Source organism: Anolis sagrei, chromosome 4 (assembly GCF_037176765.1).
Source record: "Anolis sagrei isolate rAnoSag1 chromosome 4, rAnoSag1.mat, whole genome shotgun sequence".
Classification (NCBI taxonomy): domain Eukaryota; kingdom Metazoa; phylum Chordata; class Lepidosauria; order Squamata; family Dactyloidae; genus Anolis; species Anolis sagrei.
Window position 1 is genome coordinate 11,016,990 of NC_090024.1, and position 22,642 is coordinate 11,039,631.

Below are 22,642 nucleotides of genomic sequence, written 5' to 3' on the forward strand. Positions count from 1 at the left end.
AGCCAACTTCTGCCAGAAATTGACCATAGAGTAATGCTCAATGACTTAGAGATTCCTAAAGAGAATATATTAAAATCTTCCTGAAACATTCTATAGTCAACTTCTGGAAGAGATTTCTAAAAAGATGTCTGCTCAGGTTAAGAAAACTCTCACACCTTTATTTGCCTTTTTTCGACTGTTGTGGGCGTCCTGCTCTGTAGCTAAAATAATTGAAAGCAAAATCACCTCTTGAACAGTAAAGCCAAGGTAAAGGTTTCCCCTGACATTAAGTCTAGTAATGTGTGACTCTTGGGGATGGCGCTCATCTCCATCTCTAAGCCAAAGAGCCGGCATTGTCCATAGACACCTCCTAGGTCATGTGGCCAGCATTACTGCATAGAGTGCAGTTACCTTTCCGCAGAAGTGGTACCTATTTAACTACACACATTTGCATTTTTTTGAACTGCAGAAGCTGGGCCTAACAGCAGGTGCTCACCCCGCTCCCCAAATTTGAACCGCCAACCTTTTGGTCAGCAAGTTCAGCAGCTCAGCAGTGTTACTCACTGCACTACTGGCTTCTGAACAATATATATTATTCATATTTCCTGATTTTGATGGATAGATCTGTTTATTGAGTCGCCTCTGGGTTGAGAGGGGCGTTATATAAATATAGTAAATAAATAAATATAGTAAATAAATAAATAAATATTGTAAATGAATAAATTAGTAGATTGATTGATTAGTCAACTGAACATATCAATAATAAAAGACAAAAACAAAAATACACAAACAACACTAATCACTATGCTAAAACTCCTGTAATAGTTAACTAAAATAAATTAAAACACTATAAAACTTGATTAAATAATAAATTTGGTAAAATAGGATTAAATTACAAGATGAAAGCAGAGGGGGAGGAGAGTGTCTAGTGCTGTGGTTCCCAACCTTTGGTCCTCCAGGTGTTTTGGAATTCAGCTCCCACAATTCCTTTTTTTTCAAATGTACACACACACACAAACATACATAGAAACATGCAATCTTCAAAATTCAGCAGTCAAAATACAAGTATTTTCGCCCCAATCCCACCACCACCACATCTCTCTCCCCCCCCCCCCCCCGGAACAGTTTACTACTCTTGCTATAGTTATTACAATTGTTCAGTCCATGTAGATAGTCTTATTTAACTCCTTATATCTATCTTTCCCCTTTTTTTTCCTGGAAATGAGACCCTTCCATTTTGCCTCCCAGGTCTTTCTGATTTGACCCGTTCTATAATAACTTTTCCTTTCACTAATATAATCTTGGAGTAGGTAGTCAGCTAGATATTCAAACCAATTTTTTCTTGTGGTCTGGTCCTTCCAGCCTAGGCTTTAATTGCATCCATCATGTATTTTATTATTTCCTCCCACAATTCCTAACAGCTGGTAAACTGGCTGGAATTTCTCGGACTTGAAGTCCAACAAAACTGTAGGACCAAAAGTTGGGAACCACTGGTCTAGTGTAACAGAGTCAGTTGGAGAATTTAGATCAGTTCATCACCTGATTTCCTGATTGAAACCAATGACTTCCATATCTTTGGCATGGCACATGCTAGTGAAATATTTGCTCTGCAGTACTAACATTATAAATAAATATATACTTTGGAGGTTAGATGGTTTTCACTGACTATGGTAGCATTTATTTAGCGTTAGTGTGTATTGGATTACAACCTTACCGAAGCCTGCAAATGATCCAAAATACAGTTTAAGCAAGCATGGGCAAACTTTGTCCCTCCAGGTGTTTTGGACTTTAACTCCCACAATTCCTAACAGCCGGTAGGCTGTTAGGAATTGTGGGAGTTGAAGTCCAAAACACCTGGAGGGACAAAGTTTGCTAGAGTCATGTAAAAAATATTTGGGTCTGAATAGAAAAGTATAAGAAGCCCTGTTCTAGATAACATCCATGTATTTTGATATCCACAAGACAGTGAGGTTGCTCTAGAACCAAACCCAAAGACTCATTGTATTATTTTAATTGAATGCAAAACGTTTTCCCTTAAATGTGTACCCTCCTTTTTTCCCACCTCAAGGTCTTTCACAGAACAGCTGAGGAAAATATCCAGAGATGCAGGGATGCCCATCCAGGGCCAGCCCTGTTTCTGTAAATATGCCCAGGGAGCGGACAGTGTGGAGCCCATGTTCCGGCATCTAAAGAACACCTATGCTGGGTTGCAGCTTGTGGTAGTCATTTTACCTGGAAAAACGCCAGTTTATGGTTAGTTTGACAACTTTTGTGTCGGTTTATTCAATACTGAAATATTACATTATGGTACTGGGGCGGGGGGGACGGGACTTTTTCTTCTCCTCCAATGTTTACAGTTGTCATAGTTAATTGTTACCTCTGCTATCTAGTCATTTCGCTCATTGACATGCTGTATTTTTTTATTATTAACTTTATTTATGCCCATTTGCATCCTGAAATTGAGATGTAAAGCAGCTGTTCTCTGTGGAATTGCCTGATGTAGGTCTCTGGCCAGCTGTGCTACAATTGGATCTGTTTAGTTTTGTCACTTGCTTCTGTGAGCATGCTTTCTGTCCATATATGGCTGGGTAGCCTTTTAATATTGCCATCAAGGTTTCACAAGGCTGCATTAGAAAATCCCCTCTGTAATACAGTTCTAATGTGGAGTTGCGTTAACAGCATAACATGGAGTAATAGGCATGTATTTTATAGAAAAATTAGGAGATCTGGAGGAGGATTGCTATTGATTGAAATATTTTTATAAGGAAGAGTTATACACACACGCACACACACTTGCTTGGGTACCCTTTATATATATATACACACACACACACATATACATATACACACACATGCAAACATTTATATGCACCCTTTTCACCCCGAGGGGTACTCAGAGCAGCTTACAAGTTATATGTAAATACAATATATTATATTATTAGCATAGCACAACGTTAATACCATGCATTCCCATAATGCCAATTTAGTAAAAATAGGAGTTGGGATTTTTTTGAAGCCTTCTGCTTATGTTCAGAAAGACAAAATACTATACGGTTGATTTTCCTATGAAGAAGATTGAAAAATTGGAGGACTAGCATTGGGAATGGCCTTTCTTTCAAAGCTACCCAACTCCTTCCTTTTTTCCTTAAGGAACTCTATTGAAGATCTTAGTTTTAAAGTAGATAATTCCCCTGACATTAAGTCCAGTTGTGTCCGACTCTGAGGGTTGGTGCTAATCTCCATGTCTAAGCCGAAGAGCCGGCGTTGTCCGTAGACACCTCCAAGGTCATGTGGCCGGCATGACTGCATGGAGCGCTGTTACCTTCCCACTGGAGCGGTACCTATTGATCTACCCACATTTGCATGTTTTCGAACTGCTAGGCACCGGGACTGTGGCGCAACTGGCTGGGAGTCAGCTGCATTAAGATCGCTATTGACCGAAAGATAATGGGTTCAAAGCCAGTTCGGGTCGGAGTGAGCTTCCAGGCAATTTGTGTAGCTTGTTGTCGACCTTTGCAGCCCGAAAGGCAGTTGCATCTGTCAAGTAGGAAATTTAGGTACCGCTTATGTGGGGAGGCTAATTTAACTAATTTACGAGGCCATAAAAATCTCCAGCAAGCATGCAAAAAATGAGGAAGTACTTCATCAGTGTCACAAATGGACGGTGAAGCGACAGCTGCCCTAGTGGTCAGAATACCCTTAGGAAAAAAACTGGATTGTTAAATAGCCTCTGAATGTCTTGTGTGTATATGTTGTGTGTCTATGGCATTGAATGTTTGCCATGTATATGTACATTGTAATCCGCCCTGAGTCCCCTGCTGGGTGAGAAGGGTGGAATATAAATACTGTAAATAAATAAATATGTTGGGAGAAGAATTACATAATACAAGATAATATTATTGAGATAGTGAAGCTTGAGCATTCCTGGAGACAAAGAAACTATTGGAATCAGAGTAACTCAACTGAATATCTCCTCTTTTCTTGGCAGCGGAGGTGAAGCGTGTTGGGGACACGGTGCTGGGCATGGCCACGCAGTGCGTGCAGATGAAAAATGTGCAACGGACAACGCCACAAACCCTGTCCAATCTGTGCTTAAAAATCAATGTCAAATTGGGAGGCGTAAATAACATTTTGCTGCCTCAGGGAAGGTAAGAGCGTCTTAGTTAATGAACGATTAAGCATTCGGTGGCACTGCAGTATTGAAAAGGATAGTTTGTTAAGGGGAAGAAAAATAAATTGCCCATTAGTGCAGTGCCTGGATTCTCCTTATTTTCTGGGAAAGAGTTGTACTTGGGGGTCAGGTAATTAAACAAAAATGTTGGTTTCCATGGCGAAAATTTAATGAACAGCTTGTAAAAATGCAAAGGAAGCATGCCTTTTAACAATGGTGTAATGAATCAAACTGGAACCAGAGGGGGAAAAATTCTTGTTTTGTGTGTCACCAAAAAGCTCTCTGTTGTTGATTGAGGGAGAGAGAGAGAGAGGCAGAATTATAATGATCTTGTTGGATCCTGATGGATAAGCTATTGAATGCCTAATTTGAAAAACAACCATTGAAACTGTGGACCACAGGGGAAAGAAATATGCCTCTTGTGTTGTGTATGGAGAGGTATTGTTGTTATTTGTATAAAGGCTTTCAAGATAGTTTGCTAGAAAAAAAATAATGAAGTATTTATTTGTTGTGTCAGTGCAAACAGTTGATTATATTACATTTCTAACAGAACAAAGCAAAAAATAAAATAAAAAACCAGACAAAATACGAAAATTGTGAGTTTGGTAGTTGATGAAATGTCCTTTGACCAGTATCTGGCCACTTGGAGTGCTTCTGGTGTTGCTGCAAGAAGGTCCTCCATTGTGCATGTGGCAGGGCTCAGGTTGCATTGCAGCAGGTGGTCAGTGGTTTGCTCTTCTCCACACTCGCATGTCGAGGATTCCACTTTGTAGTCCCATTTCTGAAGGTTGGCTCTGCATCTCGTGGTGCCAGAGCACAGTCTGTTCAGCGCCTTTCAAGTCGCCCAGTCCTCTGTGTGCCCAGGGGGGAGTCTCTCATTTGGTATCAGCCATTGGTTGAGGTTCTGGGTTTGAGCCTGCCACTTTTGGACTCTCGCTTGCTGAGGTGTTCCAGCAAGTGTCTCTGTAGATCTTAAAAACTATGTCTAGATTTAAGTCATTGATGTGCTGGCTGATACCCAAACAGGGGATGAGCTGGAGATGTCTCTGCCTTGGTCCTTTCACTATTGGCTGCTACTTCCCGGCGGATGTCAGGTGGTGCAATACCGGCTAAGCAGTGTAATTTCTCCAGTGGTGTAGGGCGCAAACACCCCGTGATAATGCGGCATGTCTCATTAAGAGCCACATCCACTGTTTTAGTGTGGTGAGATGTGTTCCACACTGGGCATGCATATTCAGCAGCAGAGTAGCACAGCACAAGGGCAGATGTCTTCACTGTATCTGGTTGTGATCCCCAGGTTGTGCCAGTCAATAATGAAGTAAATCTATATGAAAATGTGTGTGTGTAGGTATGCTTGTCTGTCTATATCACTAAGACAGTTGCTAGGTGAAGTGACCCTCTATGATGGCACTGGATTGGCTGTTGCTAGATGAAAGGTTGGCTGTTGTTAGTTGAAGATTTGGCAGTTGCTAGGTGAGGTGGCCCTCCAATATAACTAGATTGGCTGTTGCTAGGTGAAGTGGCCTTCTGTGATGTCACTGGGGAAGAAAGATGTGTGAAGGAAATAGCCATAAAGAGAGCTATGTTTCCATAGAGACATTGTGAGCCCTATCTCAGAGCTGGAGAAGGGAGAAAGTAGAAAATAAAGACAGGGCATCAAAATGAGAAAGCCAGCATTCAAAATATCACCAGGTATTAAACTCACAGGATAACTTCAGATTAAAGCTGCTGTTAACAAGCTCCTTCTAATAGTTTAGAAGGAGACCAATTGCATTTCCACTCGCTTTTCCTTTTGTCTCATGTCTTAATTAGATCGTAATTGCAGGGAGCCGTTTTGTTCTTTGTTGCCACATAAAATGATGGCGATGCTATCTAAATAGAGGATAATAATGCCATATTAGTCTCCGCTAATAAAAATAAACAAATACAAACACTGCTGTGTGAATGAAAGTATGAGACTGAGTGAATTGTGCTGCTAGAGAAGAATAAAAAAGGCACTTTACCATCTTAAATGTGTAATGTTTTTGTATTTCTTCTGAATCAGACCTCCAGTCTTCCAGCAGCCTGTAATTTTCCTGGGTGCAGACGTCACTCATCCACCAGCTGGAGATGGGAAAAAGCCATCCATCGCTGCTGTAAGTAAATTTATCAGTTAGTCACCACTCTTATATTTACTTGCATATAAAGTTGCTTTAAACATATATTGTTCAAAAATTTTACAAGAATTGGGGGGCATGCTGAGAATATGCATTTGTTTACTATGAAATGCAATTTTACAAGCCTAATACTGAAGTGATTTGATATATTTCAATAGTTTTTGATCTCTGCATAATATTCTACATTTAGCCTGTTGAGCGAGTGGACTAATTAACAAAAGACACTCCCCATGAATGTATAGCAAGGTTACTTTAAAAAAACACACAGACCAATGTTATCTCTTCTATAGGAGGCCTTTCTTTGTAGTAAAATAATATGGTTGCACTGTTTACAAGTGGCCTTGTGTTTCTATAACACAAATAAAGTCCTTTATACTTCCTTAGTTGTTTCCATGCTGGGCTTCTTTCTTATGCGGATAAACAGCTTCGCTCTCACAGAGCCTTTTCTCACACCAAACCTAAACAGGAGCTTCACACAGTAGCTTTACGCATAGCAAGTTCACACACGAGGCCTTCAACATGGAGCTTCTTTCACCAAGCTTCTCACACCAGGTCTTCTCACACTTGGCCTTCTCACAGACTAAGGCCTATCTCACACTGTGAGGCCTTCTCACAGACTGAGACCTTTCTCCCACTGAGGTTTTCCTCAGAATAAGGGCTGCTAAGCTACAGGCACTCCTGCTTAGACTGAACTGCAGCTTTTGCTGAGTCATTACATCCATTTTACCCTTTCGATGTTTGACTCACATTTTTGTACTTTAAACTGGTTAATTTTCAATATTTATGCCATGGCCAACAATTTCATCTATAACTCATTTTGGGCGGCGCAGCTGGTTAAACTGCTGAGATGCTGAATTTGCTGACCGATAGGTTGGCGGTTGGAATCCGAGAACGGGGTGAGCTCCCACTGTTACACTCAGTTTATGCCAACTTAGCAGTTCGAAAAACATACAAGTGCGAGTAGATCAATAGTATCAGCATCTTCTGTGGGAAGGTAACAGCACTCCATGCAGTCATGCTGGCCACATGATCTTAGAGGTCTCTGTGTACAACGCCAGCACTTTGCCTTAGAAATGGAGATGAGCATCACCCCCCAGAGTTGGACATTACTAGTGTCAGGATTTGGTCTTCGAGCTTAAGTCAACAAAAGCTGGAACCCTCCCTCCTGACATTGAAGTAAAATATGGTCTGATAAGGGCCATCTGGCCAGGAAGGGATTTTTCTGTGTTCTTTGGGAATGGAAAGTAGTCATACACCAAGACAAGGGGGGGAGGAAGGAGGGGTGTGAATCGGGTGGGTAATATACTGCTGCTTTGGCGGGAAACATTCAGATCTAACTTCGTTTCATCCTGGGAAGACTGAATATCTAACTTCGTTTCATCCTGGGAAGACTGAATAATAAACTCGTATCCAAGAAATCTCCATTGTGAGTGTGGTTTTCTTCTGAGATCTGCCTGGAGCTGACAACTAGACTCTATGTTAGGGGAACTTTCATCTTTTTTTTTTTAAACTCATTTTGAGTGGGGGATTTGGATTTGGTCCACATTTGGCACATTTGGCTGGTGATGTTCAAAGGGTTTTGTGGCCAAAAGGGAGCGCCCGCGCATGTGGCAACGGCGGTTCTTTCTCCCCAACAGGTTGTAGGCAGCATGGATGCCCACCCGAACCGATACTGTGCCACTGTGAGGGTCCAGCAGCATCGCCAGGAGATCATCCAGGATCTGGCTGCCATGGTCAGGGAGCTGCTGATCCAGTTCTACAAGTCGACGCGGTTCAAACCCACCCGGATCATTTTCTACAGGGACGGCGTTTCCGAGGGGCAGTTTCAACAGGTTACCATTTTTCCCTGTCTTTAGTTTGAAACCATCTACAAGAAGAAAGGGAGGAAAAGTAGATGAATCTCTAATGCAGGCCTGGGCAAACTCCATCCCTCCAGGTGTTTTGGACTTCAACTCCCACAATTCCTAACAGCCTACCGGCTGTTAGGAATTGTGGGAGTTGAAGTCCAAAACACCTGGAGGGATGGAGTTTGCCCAGGCCTGCTCCAATGACAATAACAACACAATGGAAAATGGAATTATGTCTAGGTTCACTCTGACTCAGACCTCTGTTGATTGTATACTGTTGAAATTAGGAGAGTCTGGAGCCAGAATAAATTCTCTACATTGGTGTTCAAATGGCTCTGGGATGATAAACAGCGTTTGCAAGCCTGGTTGGCAGGCTTGGGCCTATGCAGACATCTGTAATAACAACGCTGATCTTCTCCCAAGTGCTTTCTAGTTTAATCTCATTAAGTAAAGAATGTAGGGTAGGTCCTCGTATACTTAGGATTGCATGTTTCGCTGCAGGGTAAAATACCTGAACCAAGATCTTGGCACCTTGGTGCTTTTTTGTGTGTGTGTGTGTCCTTGTTACCGCTGCTATGTTTGCCTCATGTCCTGTTCCTTGCTTTCACCCTTTGTTTTTCTGTAGGTTCTCCATCACGAATTGCTGGCTATCAGAGAAGCGTGCATTAAGCTAGAAAAAGACTACCAGCCTGGGATTACATTCATTGTCGTGCAGAAGAGGCATCATACCAGGCTGTTTTGTACAGACAAAAATGAACGGGTGTGTATATCAGCCATATTGTTTTGATGTGGTTTACAATTGCGATTGTTTTATATTTTATCTTATGTTTTTAATTGGTTAATATGAGTAATTTTTGGGCTTGTCCCTTGTAAGCCGACCCGAGTCCCTTTGGGGTATAAAAATAGTTATTATTATTATTATTATTAATATTAATAATATTTTTTTTATTTTTTTATTTGTCGTGCCAGGGCAGCCAGTCAATTATATTACATTTCTAACAGAACAAAGCAAACAAACAGACAAAATACAAAATTTGTGAGTTTGGTAGTTGATTAAATGTCCTTTGACCAGTATCTGGCCACTTGGAGTGCCTCTGGTGTTGCTGCAAGAAGGTCCCCCATTATGCATGTGGCAGGGCTCAGGTTGCATTGCAGCAGGTGGTCAGTGGTTTGCTCTTCTCCACACTCGCATGTCGAGGATTCCACTTTGTGGCCCCATTTCTGAAGGTTGGCTCTGCATCTCGTGGTGCCAGAGCGCAGTCTGTTCAATGCCTTCCAAGTCACCCAGTCTTCTGTGTGCCCAGGGGGGAGTCTCTCATTTGGTCTCAGCCATTGGTTGAGGTTCTGGGTTTGAGCCTGCCACTTTTGGACTCTCGCTTGCTGAGGTGTTCCAGCGAGTGTCTCTGTAGATCTTAGAAAACTATTTCTAGATTTAAGTTGTTGACGTGCTGGCTGATCCCCAAACAGGGGATGAGCTGGGGATGTCTCTGCCTTGGTCCTTTCACTATTGGCTGCTACTTCCCAGCGGATGTCAGGTGGTGCAATACCGGCTAAGCAGTGTAATTTCTCCAGTGGTGTAGGGTGCAGACACCCCTTGATAATGCGGCAAGTCTCATTCAGAGCCACATCCACTGTTTTAGTGTGATGAGATGTGTTCCACACTGGGCATGCATACTCAGCAGCAGATAGCACAGCGCAAGGGCAGATGTCTTCACTGTGTCTGGTTGTGATCCCCAGGTTGTTGTTGTTGTTATTATTATTATTATATCACTGAGATTAGATCGAAGCCTGCAAATGATCCAAACGACAGTCTAAGCCAGGCATATGTGAAGTTAATATTCAAAATAAAAACAAACAGATATAACGAATTCCTCATCTTATTTTTTGTGCTACAGGTTGGGAAAAGTGGCAACATTCCAGCAGGTACAACAGTGGACACAAAAATCACCCACCCGTCAGAGTTTGACTTCTATCTGTGTAGTCATGCTGGTATTCAGGTAAACTACGATCATGTGAAACATCTTTGGAAATTATAGATGAGAAATTAGCCATGGGGAAATGGGAATTTGAATTTGGGGATTGCAAGTGTTGGGCGAGTGGGGTTATTAGCAAAAGACCCTTCTCATAAATGTACAGCAGAGTAACTTATTAGCAGCAGCGTGACCCAGCACAAGTAGCCCAAAGTGATAAAAGGAACAAAAACACACAGACCCATGTTATCTCTTCCATAGGAAGCTTTTCTTTATAGCAATATAACACGGTTACAGTATTTACAAGAACAAGATTTCCATAACACAAAGTTATTTATACTTCTTTGTTTCCATACTGGGCTTCTTTCTCATGCAGATATACAGCTTCACTCTCACAGAGACTCTCCTCACACTGAACATACACAGGAGCTTCACACATGATGGTCTTTAACCTGGGGCTCCTCTCACCGAAGTTTCTCACACCAGGGCTTCACACACCAGGCCTACTAACACTGAGGCCTTTCTCCCACTGAAACCTTCAAACATTGAGGGCTCTCTCAGACTGATGACTCTCTCACACTGAGGCAAACTTAACTTTTCTTTATAGCAATATAATATGGTTGCACTATTTACAACAACTAGGTTTCCATAACACAAATAAAGTTCGCCATACATACATCTTTGCTTCCACACGGTGCTTCTTTCTCATGCAGATAAACAGTTTCGTTCTGACAGTGGTTCCTCTCCCACCGAAGTTACACAGGACCTTCACATAGTATGTTTTTAAACAGTGGCCTTCACACACGATGGCCTTCAACTTGGGGCTTCTCTCAATGAAGCTTCTCACATCGAGGCCTACTAACACTGAGGCCTTCTCACACTGAGGGTTCTCTCAGATTGAGGCCTTTCTCCCACTGAGGGCTCTCGCATACTGAGATGAACTAAAACTGGGGCCTTCTCATACTGAGGCCTACTAACACAATGACCTCTCATAGACTGAGGCTATTAAGGTGCAGGCACACTTGCTTTTAATGAACTACAGCTTTTGCTGAGTCATTGCATCCATTTAACCCTTTCAGTGCTTTATTTACATTTTTGTAATTAAAAATACCTAGTTAATATTTAATATTTCTGACAGCAAGCATATTCAGGCACTTTATGCATTAATTACCCATGATGCCAATAAACAATCAAGAACAAGTAAAAATAGTCCTATAATACTTTATAGGCTGTTATTTGAATACCTATTGGTCTGAAATAATCAACTTGCAGTTCTGAATTAGTACTAATTTCTAAACTATAAAAGCCCAGTTTCCCCCGTTAATACTTTTGTTAGAGACTGAATATGTCAAAGGTTTTGAGTGTCTTCCCCCTTTGCTGCATTTGATCTGTCTTCCCTCCATACTTCCCTGCTTTAAACATCCACAATAAATAGGTTGTGCAGGCAAATAATAATTATAACAACAAGAATATTTATTATTTTCATTGAAATCTAATTTCTTACCTTCCTCTTCCCAAGGCTCTTGGTAGGTTACAACATATTTAGAACACAATGGAGAAGAATGTAAAACTGTTTAAAACACATAGATTAAAACAGAGAGACAAAAGATTAAAACACACAATAACATCATTCAATCCAATAAAATTCCAGTTTAAATTGTATAGTTTAAAATTGACAACCTGGGCTTCCTGGAAGAGATAGGTGTTTAATTGTCTTTCGAAATTAAAACAGCGTGTTTAGTGCCACGATGCTAATATGCAGCTCCACACAGTTAACTACTCCTTGCAATCAGTAGAGTCTCAATCAGGCACTGACTTTCTGTAGAAGCAGTCACAAGATTTATTTATTTACAACATTTGTATCCTGCCCATATCAGCCCGAAGGCAACTCAGGGTGGCGTACAAGTCGGCAACAATTAGATGCCATATATAAAAATACGTACATCAATAAAAAGCAAAAACATTACAATGCATTTAAAAACCATGAAAGCAATGAATAATAAACATTATAAAAACGATGTCTTCTTGTTCAAAAGGATGTCTTTGGGTGCTTCATAAAACTGCAGAAGGAGAGCTAGTTTTCCAGCGGGTGAAAACGCTTTGGGTTGATTTACGTTTTTAACTATGTCTTTCAAATAAATCTAGATAGATTTGTAGTCCATCTTAGAGAAGTTCATTATGAATTCCCTGCCAAGGGATATCCAACCAACCAACCAAGCAAATAGGTTTTAGTTAATGGAGGGAAGACATGTTTGCCAAGCACTGTCTGTGATCTGCCTTCTTCAGGGAACAAGCAGACCATCTCATTACCACGTTCTCTGGGATGACAATCGTTTCTCTTCGGATGAGCTCCAGATCCTCACCTACCAGCTGTGTCACACGTACGTTCGCTGCACCCGCTCTGTTTCCATCCCTGCACCAGCATACTATGCACACCTGGTGGCCTTCAGAGCCAGGTATCATCTGGTGGATAAAGAACACGACAGGTGGGTCACACATTTGGGGTTCTTTGCTGTGTGGGGGGCTTCAGAGCAGATTCTGACCTCTCACCTCAACTGTGATAATGCACCTTAATTGGGATACATTGAGAGATTCTTGGTGTGTATCCTCTTAAACTCTATAAACTTTATTATTTGTATTTTTTAACTGCAGACAATTCTGTTTAAGGGATTATCTGACTGTTTTGTTCCTGTTCTCACTGTTTTTTCTAAAAAAAGAGACTCAAGGTGGCTTGCAGTAAAACCAATACAATAGAGTTTAAATCCCCCAAAATATACAAATATTAAATAGAATTATCATATATACTCGAATATAAGTTGAGTTTTTCAGCCCTTTTTTAAAGGCTGAAAAAGCCCCCCTCGGCTTATACTCGAGTCAAAGTTATTTATAATTTTACTCTGTTATTATTATTTTTATTACATGTATTATTTTAGTCTATTTTTATTATTAATAATAATACATTTATTATTTTATTCCTTTTATTTTTACATTTATTATTTTATTATACTTATTGCATTTATTATTTTACTCCTTTTATTACTACTATTACATTTATTATTTCGCTCTATTAATATTACATTTATTATTTTACCCAATTTATTATTTTATTCCATTTATTATTTTACTCTATCATTACTGTTATTATTACATTTCCATTATTTTACTCTATCATTACTGTTATTATCGCATTTATTATTTTATTCCTTTTGTTATTATTACATTTATTATTTTATTCTTATTACATTTATTATTTTACTCCTTTTATTACTATTATTACATTTATTATTTTACTCAATTTATTGTTGTTATTACATTTATTATTTCACTCTTTTATTATTATTACATTTATTATTTCATTCTTTTTCTTATTACTTTTAATATTTTTATTACTTTTATTATTTTACTCTATTGTTATTATTGTTATTATTCCATTTATTATTTTTGCCCCCTTTCTTTCCTTTCTCTTCCTGCCATTGTCTTGCCTTCTCTTTTCTTCTCCTTTCTTTTCGTCCTTCTTTTCCTTCCCATTCTTACCTTTTCTTTGTATCTTTCCCTCTCCTCCATTCCCTTTTTCTTCCTTCATCTGGCCTTTGCTTGGATATCACCGTCTCTCAGCCTCATTCAATCGCTTACTTCCTTATGGGGTGAAAAAGTTAACCAAACAAGGGTTTTCTGTCCCTTCTCTCCTCTTTTGTGTCATGCAGTGCTGAAGGGAGTCATACTTCTGGCCAGAGCAACGGCAGAGATCATCAAGCACTTGCAAAAGCTGTTCAGGTTCATCAGGATACATTACGCACCATGTACTTTGCCTGATATTGCTGCAATGATTTCAGTAACTCGCCTCGGAGTTGGATTCACGGGAGACCAGCTGCACTTAGACCAACAGTTGCGCAAGCTACAGCGACAGCCAGCAATGAGTGATGCATCTTTTATTTTATTTTTTAAATATATATATATATTATAGGTTTTTTTTCCATTTGCAAGGAAGCCTTCCGTCCGGAATTTCAGACTTAATTGCAAACTGCAGACCTGTTTGTTCAAAATTGCACAGCAGTTAGAAGTGTGGATTTGCCAAAATCAAAAGCTGCTTGTCAGGAGGAAAGGAAAAAAAAAATCAGAACCCATCTTTCATAACTATATCTAGAGCTGTAATCTCAGGGCTAAAAAAAAATACTTCTCATTGAATTATGCCTTTCCATATATATCTGTATTGTCACTGATTTGAGAAATACTCAAGTTCAGGTTTATTGGGCTTGAGAAGAAACGATGAGTTTGCTTTGATTCCTGAAAAGAGATCAGAATATTAATTTTGGGTGCCATTGAGATGTTTGCTCGTTCCGGATGCATTCACAAACGTTCTATCACTGAGAAACGAAAAGAGAATCCCTGAGCTGTCTTTAGCTGTCTTATGGAGGAACAGTCTGTGGGGGTCTATGGGCAAAAAAACGTATTTTTTGAGAGTTTGCTCTTGAATGTCTTTCACTGTGCTGTTAAAATTCTTCTTTTTTTTGTAGAATGAATTATGATGGATTTATTTCAGTTAGGGAAAGGAATTTATGTATACTTTAGGAATAGGTCCATTGAAAGCTTAGCAAAGTGTGCCATTTTTTTTTTTAAAAAAAGAGAGATGTATTTTTTTCTTTTCCTTTTAAAGAATCCATTTTGATTACTAATCATGGAGTTGGTCCTATAGGACTGTGACACTTAATTTTCCAAAGCTTTTTCTAAAGAATACGGGTCTGTTGGTGATACAGTACAATCTTTTTCACTATTATGTTTGAATTAATGTAAAATTTTGTATGTGTTTCACAGTATTAACATGATAGACTAGATGCTATTTATTTTTATTTACTAAGGAGTGCTCAACGTAGTTCTGTTAACATATCATTGGTCGAGAGGCTTTTTTTTTGGATTTTTTGGAAAAGAGAAACTTATTATCATGTGGTCACTAGTGATTTATTTGGGTCTGAACTCACCAACCATGACTTTTGTCAGTCAGTCTGTGTTTAGTTTTGGAATGAATGGAGGAGGATGCATTGTAGCAGTAGGAATATGCAAGGAACGTACAACATTTAGACCAGTGGTTCTCAACCTGGGGTCCCCAGATGTTTTTGGCCTTCAACTCCCAGAAATGCTAACAGCTGGTAAGCTGGCTGGGATTTCTGGGAGTTGTAGGCCAAAAACATCTGGGGACCCCAGGTTGAGAACCACTGATTTAGAGGTTCTTTCAGGAAGGACTTTACTTGATGGGTAAACTCTTCAGCTCAAAAACTTTGTTTTCATTTTAAGCACAGACATGGAAGAACAATTCTTGACACATTCAAGCACAAATATGATTTTTCTGTCTTATCGTTGTAGAAGTTGAAGGAAAGGAAACTGGTATTTTAGTTGAGGAGGGATATGTTGATCTTAGGCAGAGGATGAACAAAAACGATGTCCTCTTTGAAGATGTATTGTTTCAGAGTTCTGGAAATAAAAGCTTGTTTGTACACGATGACTAGACATGACTCTTCAGAGCTGCTGTATCAGACATGGGCAAAGTTTGGTCTTCTCTCCAGGGGTTTTGGACTACAACTCCCACAATTCCTAACAGCCAAACCCCTGGAGGGAGGGCCCCTGGAGGGAGGGCCAAACTTTGTCCATGCCTGCAATCGCAGAAAGCCCAGGAAGTTTTCCTTCTAATCTGATCTTTTATCAATTCAGGTTTGTTTTCTTTCTCCTAAACGCAGAGTACAATAGAGTCTCGCTTATCCGACATAAACGGGCTGGCAGAACATTGGATAAACAAAAATGTTGGATAATAAGGAGTGTCCTACTGTTACCCATCCGATGCGGCGGTAGACCTAGAATACTAACAACAGGGACTCAAAGAGTTAAGGGAAGGCAACACCTCGGGGCTAGAGCGGTCCAGCAGAATGTGCCCGGATGTGGAAGAGGAGTGTGGAAAGGGAAGGAAGAGGACTCTTCCGTTTCTGGTCCTGCTTCTTTCTCCACCTTCCTCCTTCTTCCTCATCCTTGTCTTGCCTTCTTCACTTATTGGGAATGGAGAGAGGTAGGAAGCATCCTTTTAATTGAAGGGGAAAAGAGGTCTCCGGATAAGATAGAAGGTCGGATAAGCGAAGGTCGGATAAGCGAGACTCTACTGTAGATGCATTTTTTTAGGTTTCCCTTTTTTCTTCATTCAGCAAAGTGGAGGAAATGGGATCAGACAGATTGTGCTTGGAATATTGTTGATATTGAAGAACTGATTGTCAATGCCTGAGCAAGTAAATGCTCATTTCTGTTGTTGCCTATAAGAATAATAATTATTTTTTGTTAGGGATTTAACTTGTCTTGTATATCTGTTGACGTCTGCACTTAGGAAGCAGTGCCTCGTGTTGCCAAATGGATGTGGCTGGAACAACATGCCTTTTGGGGCAGGAAATATTTACCTTGGTTCAGGAATATTGTGGGAAGGGGGGGCACGATGCACACGTGTCTTGTCTTGTTTTGTTTCCAAAATCTTGTACACTGCAGTTCTAGTTAATTCATATTGGGCCTAGGCGAGGGTCTCTCTCATTTGGAAAGCCAATTACAGTCTTTATTTGACTTCTGTAGCATACATAACAGCCTTTTCTTTTCGGAGGACTTGCACTTTCCAGCCAGTTTTGTGGATAGGCTACAATGTGAAGAGCCTTTCAAGTTTGGCTAATACCTTGGTTTTGAAATTCTGTCATGATTCGCTTTCTGTTTTGGGAAATAGCTCATGAATTATTCTTTCATTCTTTATCTTTTTGGTGCCCAGAAATGATGGATTCGTCATTGTTTTCTAGTCATGTGCATTCAGGGTAAACCTTGATTTGTTTTGTGTCCTGGCTTTCGGTGAGCCCCCGATTTCGTTTCTATAGTTGCTTCTGGTTTTTAGGTGCCCAAAGGATTATTTTCTTTCATCCCATTATTGAGGGGGCTTCCTACCCAGGCTCCCCTTCCCAGCATGCTCCTTTGGACAGTGTTTGCCTCATTTCAACCGGAGCTCCCTTGCTGGTGCTGAAGACCCATTGTATTTGCTGCTGGTGGGCTTGCTCCAAAACCCAAAGCAAAGGCCCAAAGTTCCTGGACCTGCCAGGGTCTGCAGCCAAGTGCTGAGTAAGGAGCACTACTTATTTGGCACGCGGCTGCAAGCCCTGGCAGGCCCAGGCGTGGCAATTGATCCAAAAAGCAGGCTTGGATATGGTACCCACTCCCACCTACCTTTCATACCAAGTTTATTTTCGTGCCAGGGGGGACCCTCCCATTCCGTGCCATCCAAATGGACGGAACGGAACGAAAACACGAATCAAACAAATGATACAGATACTGGGCCCATGACTATTGTTTTCCTCTCCAGAACTCAGTGGTCAGATCATAACAAAAGTTTGCCATGTCTGTTATTCGTTGGTAAAGAACAAAAACAGTAGCTCCTATCTTTCGATGTCTGTCGAAACCCATAGATTTCTGTTTTCCTCCGTTTTCAAATCATTGAAACATATTAATCAGTGTGCAGATATATGCCTACAACTGACTTATTATTAGAAGCCAGTGTGGATCCTTCTCCAAAGGACTGATAATGTCTATTCACTGGTTCATGTGGCAATTCTGAGCGCATATCTTTCTGGGTAGAAGGACCATGGCTTTCCGGAACCTGGATATTATTAGATCAGGGAGAAGAAACGCACGTGGTTCTCTTTTCATCCTATTTACTGTAATCTTAAAAGGTGGTGTTTACATTGTTCGATTCATCGTAAGCTAAGGCTAGGCAACATTCAGCCTATTCTGGGTGTGTTGGGGAAGGGTTGTGAGACTGTTTTGAACCATTTGACAATGCACTTTGAAAAGGTAGGGCACTCTAAATATGCACAACCGCTTTGTATAACATATGCATGAAACCAAAATTCCAAATTGAAACAAAGAATACACTTTTTTTGATGTAGCTGTTTACTGCAACAACATTTGTAAGCACAGCAATATCTCAGGTGAATCATTTCATACAATTTTATCCAAAATCTTATCCATGAGAACAAAGGGGACTAGTTTACAGCAAGCGAGGGTGACTCTGGGATCTGGTGCAGAGCTGAAAAACTTCTAAAATTTGGTTCAGCTTTTTATTTTTAGAATCACTTCAAATTAAACTTACCCTGTGACTCGTTTGGCCTCTTTTTTAAAGCTAGTGCTCTTTCACTTATAGAAAAATATAGGTATGATTGACTGGTTCCCTAAATTGGTTAAAACTGGCATCAAAGTCTAGGTATTGCAAATTTACATTGCTTATGGCAGCGCCAGTCTTTTCTTGTAAGGACTTCACTACAAGGATTAGACCATCCTATGCATTTATCTGTGCCATTGCTGGTTTGATGCTTAAACATTCATGTATCATTTTGGTATGGAAGAGGTAGAGGCTGGTACCTCCGCTCTCAAAACATGAAACTTTGACTTCACTTCATGTTTGAGGGTTATCCGGAAAGTAAGGTTACAAGATTTTTTAGAAATACAAAGAATGAATATATTTTAATAAAACTTACATGGATCGTAGTATAGGTATTACATTTTTTTCTACATAATCACCATTCAGTTCAATATATTTTGTTATCTGTGGGATGAGTTTTTGATGCCTGTGTCATAGAAGTTTCCCTCCACCTTTTTCATCCAGTTAGTCCCTTAGATTTTCACCTCCTCCTCATCATAAAACCGTTTTCCACCCAGGTGTTCCTTAAATTTAGTGAACAGATGATAGTCATTGAGTGTGAGATTGGGGCTGTGAGAGGGGTGGCTTAAAACATCCCAGTCAAATGAAGTCAACAACTCTTGTGTTGCATGAGCACCGTGTGGACACGCATTGTCATGAAGGAGGCAGACTCCCGCCGTCAGCATCCCATCACATTTGTTTTGGATGGCTCTGTGAAGTTTCTTCATGGTCTCACAATATATTCCATATCCATTTTGTCTTGACATTACATCCCCTCTGTAAACTGAAATGATTTCGCAATGAATCGCAGTGGTGTTCATGCCCTTAGCATTTAGATAGTGTATTATAGCTCTAAGAACTTTGCACTTGGAGGAAAGCAGAATGAGGACACTCAGCTCTAACCTTCACCACAACGCCAGTTGATGAGCTACTGACGACTGGCATTGCTCATTCATTTCCGCTGGCTTCCCGCTACATGGCAGTGATACCAACTTCCCCTGCGAAAATTCCCTTTACTTTCCGGATAGCCCTCACAGAAATCTTGAGGAAATTGAAACACAGCGTCATAAACATGATGCAGATTTGATAGCAGTAACTTAGTTGATTGCTGCCTCCCTTACTCCAAATTTCAAGTAAGAGAAGAAAATAGCAATGTTGCTATTCTATACCGCAAACCAGTGAATCAGTAATGGTCAACTGAAGCCATTCTATTCTAAAAGAAACATGTACTATAAGTTGGTTTCCTGTGCCTTTTAACTACACTTTTCTTGATGGTGAAAGCACTAATGTCTTCTGTAGCCCATAGGGTTGCCTCTGTGTCCCTTCGCTCAGAGGCTGTGCTTTTTTGGCCAGAGAAGATAATGGGTCTTGGAGTAGGAAGTCATGGGTGGATCTGGCTCTTCTAGCAATGGCCCTCCTCACTGAGTCATGTCTTGAGCCCAGCCAAATTCCTTGCATCTCCTCTAATATGGTAATGACAGGGCATTAGAGGAGATTCACCTTTTAAAAAAACTCTGTGATTTTTTGGGTTGCTCTAAGTTTTTCGGGCTGCATGGCTACGTTCCAGAAGCATTTATCTCCTAACGTTTTGGTCACATCTATGGCAAGCATCCTCAGAGATCTGTTGGAAACTAGGCAAGTGAGGTTTATATATCTGTGGAATAAGGTCCAGGATGGGAGGAAGAACTCTTGTCTGTTCTCCTCACTTGCCTAGTTTCCAACAGACCTCATAACCTCTGAGGATGCCTGCCATAGATGTGGGCAAAACGTGGCCATAGAGTTCGGAAACATGGCCACAGAGTCCAGAAAACTCAAAGCAACCCAGTGATTCTAGCCATGAAAGCCTTCGACAACACTTTTTGTTTTGCGTGAAACTAATTTTTTTCTAACTCGTCCAACATATCATGTAACGGCAAATGAAGTCTGCAAGTTGAGTTGGGAGGTTGTTGAAAGACGTGTCTTTATCTCCGCTCTTGCTTCCTCCCCTCCTTTTGTTTACTTTGGGGATGATGCTTAATATGCTGATAGATAAATCCCCTGTTCGAGTTAGATATGAAAAAGTGCTTGGTTTGTGCCCCGAACCCGAATCATATATCTCAGGTGGCATCCAAATATAAGCGGGTTGTGTAAGCACCGGGAGAGATGACGATGTGTCCTTTGTATTTGTGTTTTAAGGTTGCATTAGATATGAAATTGGCATGAAGATGGGGGGAATTCCATGGTATAGCTGTCGTTGTCCAACCCCATGAAAGCCTTCAAAACAGGAATATCAGGAAGTAAATTGTCAGCATATGGAAAGAGCAACGCGCCTTATCTCCTAAGGCAGGTATGGGCAAACTTTGGCATTCCAGGTGATTTGGACTTCAACACCCACAATTCCTAACAGCCTCAGGCCCTTTCCTTTTCCCCCTCAACCGCTTAAGCGGCTGAGGGGGAAAAGGAAGGGGCCCGAGGCTATTAGGAATTGTGGGAGTTGAAGTCCAAATCATCTAGAAGGCCAAAGTTTGCCCATGCCTGACTGATAACCAGAGAACAAAATCCTGTGGCGCTTCTTAAGCCATGCAAATCTTTACACATAATTGAAAAGAATGTAAATATATCTTTCTAGCCCACCATCATTGTCGATTCTATACCAGAAATAGATCTTCTTTTGGTTTAAACAATAGCTTTCCGGACTTCAAGACGCTGCCGATTGTTTCCGAGACCTCGCAGTATACTTTCATCTGTACTCTTTTGACAACTACCTTCTAAATGCCTCCCGGCTATCATTTCTGGGAGAAAACCCAAGCTGGACGTGATTGCACTGATAATTATTCTCGCTTTCTTATTGTAATGGACTTTCTGTTGGGATCTGCTGTAGCTGTTGGACTAATCGTGTACTTAGTGTTAGGTCTGACCGAGGGAGAAACGCTCTGTGTTCATTGTCGTGTTTGTACAGCGGATGGGCCCGTCTTACAGTATTAAGAGATGAACTGAATGCACATATTGTTCCCTGGATTGTATCCTTTTAGTATGTGTGTAGCTGCAAATCCTTTTGAGGGCATAGCTGCATATTTTGCTTAGTGTGCGTTGTTGAATTTTGGTCTGCCTTCACTCCATAGTTTCTTTTCTGTCTCTCTCCAAAATGCACTTTGTTTGCAGAATGCTCTCGTACTCTTGGCTGTGCTTAGCTTATCCAGGCCCATTTTGTTTTGCCGTTACTCACACATTTTGGTTATGAAGAGTCCAGATTCTTTGATTGTGGCAGCAGAAATGTGGTGGAGAACCATTGCAGCTCCTTCACTTGGGACGTTTCAACAGGACTGGGCTCATTTGAAGCCGTTCCGACCCAAACTTGCTCGGAAGCCTTAGTATTCGTCCATACAGATTGTTGTGATTTGGAAGGCTCGCGATGAACATTGTCCCTTCTTTATCCAATAACCATCCTGGGCACAAATACATCTGTTGGTAGTTCGCTGTTCTCTACAATATTGATCTCCCTTTGGAATACTTAATAGATAGAGCTTATTAGAAAAGTACAGCTGAAGAGGCTCTTCCACCCATTTTCCCTCCCATTGTCAGTCCCTTGATCATCCTAAGCTTAGTGTTTGTTTATTTGTGTAATGTACCTTATTGAGCCCTATTTAAACTTCTAGGTAGGGTTTTTTTGGGGGGTGTGTTTTGCCAGAAGTATTTCAAAAAGAATGTAATGACTTGGATAGATTTAAGCAGAGTATTCATCAGGTAGCAAGCAAATCAAGTTTTCAAACTACCTCCTGCAATCTTTGAAAGAGATGAGGGTGTTTTCCTTCCTAACATATGGGATATATCTTTATTGGAAGTAGCCAGTTTTCACTGAAGGACTTGAGTTGCTACGGCCTATTACTGACTTCTGGTTTGAGAACCTATTCACTTATAAGTATCCAAGGTCAGGTGCCATTCAGGGACTTCTAACATAATAAATCAGAAAGAGCAAGTTGGATACAAACCATAGGAAACTGAATATTTCCTTTGAAATGTGAGACAAGTTACGTATGCAGATTTTATTTCTGCAGATTTTATGCAGAATTTACTCCTGCAGAATTTACTTCTGCAGATTTTATCTTTTCATTAGGAACACAAAAAGAGCAAAAATACTATGCATTAGTCAACTTGGTTCTTGGGATTGCATTTCCCCCCCATACTGTTGTTTCCAGGCAGAAATGTATTACTACGTTATATAAACATTGAGTGCACTTTTGGGCACTTTGTATGACTTCATTTGAGGTGCTTCGGCCAGGATCCAGAAAGATGCTTGGGATGCACCAAAGGGCTTGGGTCACTACTCTTTTCCTTTGATC

General features: G+C 40.6%; 1 protein-coding gene across 3 annotated transcripts in view; it reads left to right on the plus strand.

Annotated features, from left to right (window-relative positions):
* The window catches only part of AGO2 (argonaute RISC catalytic component 2), a 55,859-nt gene extending 38,437 nt beyond the window's left edge, over positions 1-17,422 (plus strand). For all 3 annotated transcript variants that reach the window (XM_060775916.2, XM_067467260.1, XM_060775918.2), the window contains 8 exons: positions 2,048-2,232; positions 3,968-4,127; positions 6,195-6,285; positions 7,944-8,138; positions 8,779-8,913; positions 10,049-10,150; positions 12,410-12,609; positions 13,828-17,422. In XM_060775916.2, the coding sequence (XP_060631899.1) occupies positions 2,048-2,232; positions 3,968-4,127; positions 6,195-6,285; positions 7,944-8,138; positions 8,779-8,913; positions 10,049-10,150; positions 12,410-12,609; positions 13,828-13,936 (1,177 nt within the window). In that variant the 3' untranslated portion in view covers positions 13,937-17,422. The remainder of the gene's footprint in view (positions 1-2,047; positions 2,233-3,967; positions 4,128-6,194; positions 6,286-7,943; positions 8,139-8,778; positions 8,914-10,048; positions 10,151-12,409; positions 12,610-13,827) is intronic.
* Positions 17,423-22,642: the final 5,220 nt, after the last annotated feature.